Genomic DNA, 2,672 nt, shown 5'->3' with positions numbered 1-2,672 from the left:
GCACCCCTTGGTAGAGCAGTTCAGAGCTTATATTTAGTAGCCATCCCCTACGGGCCCTTTCTAGGGACCCCGGCTTTTGTCAACTGAGGTGGAGACTGGCAGGCTCTGCGTTTGCTTGCAGCATCAAGCAGTCTCGTGGGTACCGATCCGGCACCAAGTTCTTGCAGCAAGCCTCCTCCTTTGGACTCTTTGCATCTACCTTGGCTCTTCTCGTTTTTTACTCGGCCAACTATTACTTTGACGATCCTTGGATGAGCAAAAACTTCGGGAGTGGCTCTTCATGGCTAATCTTCTTCACCTCTCGCGTTTGCGACGCCTTTGCGCTCTTTTTCTATGCCGGGTTAGTTTTGAGAGCAACGGGCCTTCTAGATGCTTGTCCAATTTTTTCTTTTTCTTGAGTGGCTCTGCGTCATCATGTTTAGGTGCGCGTGATCAATGTTTCGTGTTCAGCTCAATTTTCTTCTTGGAAGCATATCATTCCGAAGGAGCTGGCGAGGCGTGGGGATGGCTGGGAGCCATTTGCTTTAAGCTCGCTGCATTTGCAGGTATGTCTCCGTCTATAACATCTTTGTGTTGTCGCCTTCAGAGTCGCAGCTTCTTCAGGGGAGCAGCTAATTGGAGCTCTTGCAAGTGTATCTGTCCTTTTACTGCAGAGATTGCAGCGCTAGCTGCGTGGGGCAGCTCCTCCTTTGAGGTGCTTGATGCGGTCTTCACCGTTATGCTTGGAGTTTCCCTCAGCATTGCGTTTCTTTGGTCGCTTTTTTTCGAGCCTGCCAGCCACCGGTTCGACGTTCGCCTAACACAGTCAGCTATGAGAAATGAGTACTACAAGTCTCGCAACGCCATGGCGTACTACGGCCCAGCAGTTGTGAACGCAGATGGTGAAATTGACATCGCTGCAGCTGCAGAGCAGGCACAGGCTTGCCTGGGTTGCTGCTGAATCAGTACCCACATGGTGTACTGCGGGAGCATGCCTAGGGTAGGGGAGCTGCAGCCCCCACCCGAGTTTGGCCAGCTTGTACATGCAATAGCATTAGACGGCACGTAGGAAGCTAGAACAATCAAAGCATGCTCCCTTCTGATGCTTCAGGAAACGTTAAATCCGTGTTCCTGACTGTTGAGTGGGCAGCCGCTTTGATGTTCTTTTAGTCGTTGTTACTAAATGCGCTTCATCTTGAGAGCCGCAACTTTTATACGGGTCTTATTTAGCGAGCATTCACTTCTCGATGAAATGAGAAGAGTTTTGCCTTTCACAAGAGCGGGGCGAATGGTGTGGAAGCTTTTTCGCCCGTTCGTCTAGACAAAAGAAATCCCTTTTCAGTTATTTGGAGTGCATGAAAGCCCGAGCCTGACAAAAGCTTGCAGGGTCAGTCTCTTCTGTCGCAGAACTGTTAATACATGATAATAGAGCACTGAGACACAAATAACTCCTTCATGAGACTGCAGATGCCAACGCTTGCCATACTATCCAGAAACTACTCTTTATCTGTCAGGAACCTACTGAAGCACGTTTTTTGGCAAGAGCGTACCACCCTCTAGGAAAAACCTTGGTGTGTTGCTATAGTCATAGAGATGAAAATAGGTTCAGTGAAGGACTGCAGGTGCCAGTACTACCTACAGGAACAATACTGCCCACAGACTTACATTCGTTCCTTGCCAGGTCGTTGGCAAGATACAGCATATGCAGAAAACGGCGGCCTATCTCAAAGAGCAAACGTTTTAAAATAGAAAATGTCGTTAGTTGGGTTGTGTTGTCTAAAGCTCACCATGATTCCGATGGTGCGAATCAACATACTCCCTTGCGCGCCTTTCTTGCACCAACGCTTGATAATTACTCTATGTTGTACAGGGATTCGATATCGCCACAGAACACTTGTTTGCAAAACAGTTCTCGCCTACGATATGGCATGCCAGTCTGCCAAAGTAGCGGCTTCGTAGCAACCATAATCACCCAGATCGGCCAAGTCATCGAAGTATGCTTTAGCAGGGTGTGCAGTTCAGACATGCCTGGGCTTGCTCTGCAGCTGCAGCGATGTCAATTTCACCATCTGCGTTCACAACTGCTGGGCCGTAGTACGCCATGGCGTTGCGAGACTTATAGTACTCATTTCTCATAGCTGACTGTGTTAGGCGAACATCGAACCGGTGGCTGGCAGGCTCGAAAAAAAGCGACCAAAGAAACGCAATGCTGAGGGAAACTCCAAGCATAACGGTGAAGGCCGCATCAAGCACCTCAAAGGAGGAGCTGCCCCACGCAGCTAGCGCTGCAATCTCTGCAGTAAAAGGACAGATACACTTGCAAGAGCTCCAATTAGCTGCTCCCCTGAAGAAGCTGCGACTCTGAAGGCGACAACACAAAGATGTTATAAAGGGAGACATACCTGCAAATGCAGCGAGCTTAAAGCAAATGGCTCCCAGCCATCCCCACGCCTCGCCAGCTCCTTCGGAATGATAAGCTTCCAAGAAGAAAATTGAGCTGAACACGAAACATTGATCACGCGCACCTAAACGTGATGACGCAGAGCCACTCAAGAAAAAGAAAAAATTGGACAAGCATCTAGAAGGCCCGTTGCTCTCAAAACTAACCCGGCATAGAAAAAGAGCGCAAAGGCGTCGCAAACGCGAGAGGTGAAGAAGATTAGCCATGAAGAGCCACTCCCGAAGTTTTTCGA

The 2,672-nt window shown here is 49.1% G+C and overlaps 2 protein-coding genes across 2 annotated transcripts; one reads left to right on the top strand and one right to left on the bottom strand.

Annotated features, from left to right (window-relative positions):
* Window positions 1-251: 251 nt before the first annotated feature.
* On the top strand, window positions 252-1,149 carry ENH_00036210 (Chromosome III, complete sequence, related; the record flags this gene model as incomplete). Its single annotated transcript, XM_013580442.1, has 4 exons — window positions 252-340; window positions 451-545; window positions 654-881; window positions 1,091-1,149. The coding sequence occupies 4 exons, from the start codon at window positions 252-254 to the stop codon at window positions 1,147-1,149; spliced, it is 471 nt and encodes a 156-aa protein (XP_013435896.1).
* Window positions 1,150-1,980: 831 nt separating this feature from the next.
* ENH_00036200 (Chromosome III, complete sequence, related) lies at window positions 1,981-2,646 on the bottom strand (the record flags this gene model as incomplete). Its single annotated transcript, XM_013580441.1, has 2 exons — window positions 1,981-2,273; window positions 2,382-2,646. The coding sequence occupies 2 exons, from the start codon at window positions 2,644-2,646 to the stop codon at window positions 1,981-1,983; spliced, it is 558 nt and encodes a 185-aa protein (XP_013435895.1).
* Between the last annotated feature and the right edge of the window lie 26 nt (window positions 2,647-2,672).

Source organism: Eimeria necatrix, genomic scaffold, assembly GCF_000499385.1.
Source record: "Eimeria necatrix Houghton genomic scaffold, Enh_scaff2652, whole genome shotgun sequence".
NCBI classification, from domain to species: Eukaryota; Apicomplexa; class Conoidasida; order Eucoccidiorida; family Eimeriidae; genus Eimeria; species Eimeria necatrix.
Note: the sequence above shows the minus strand (reverse complement) of the source record. Positions and strands in the feature narration are given on the sequence as shown.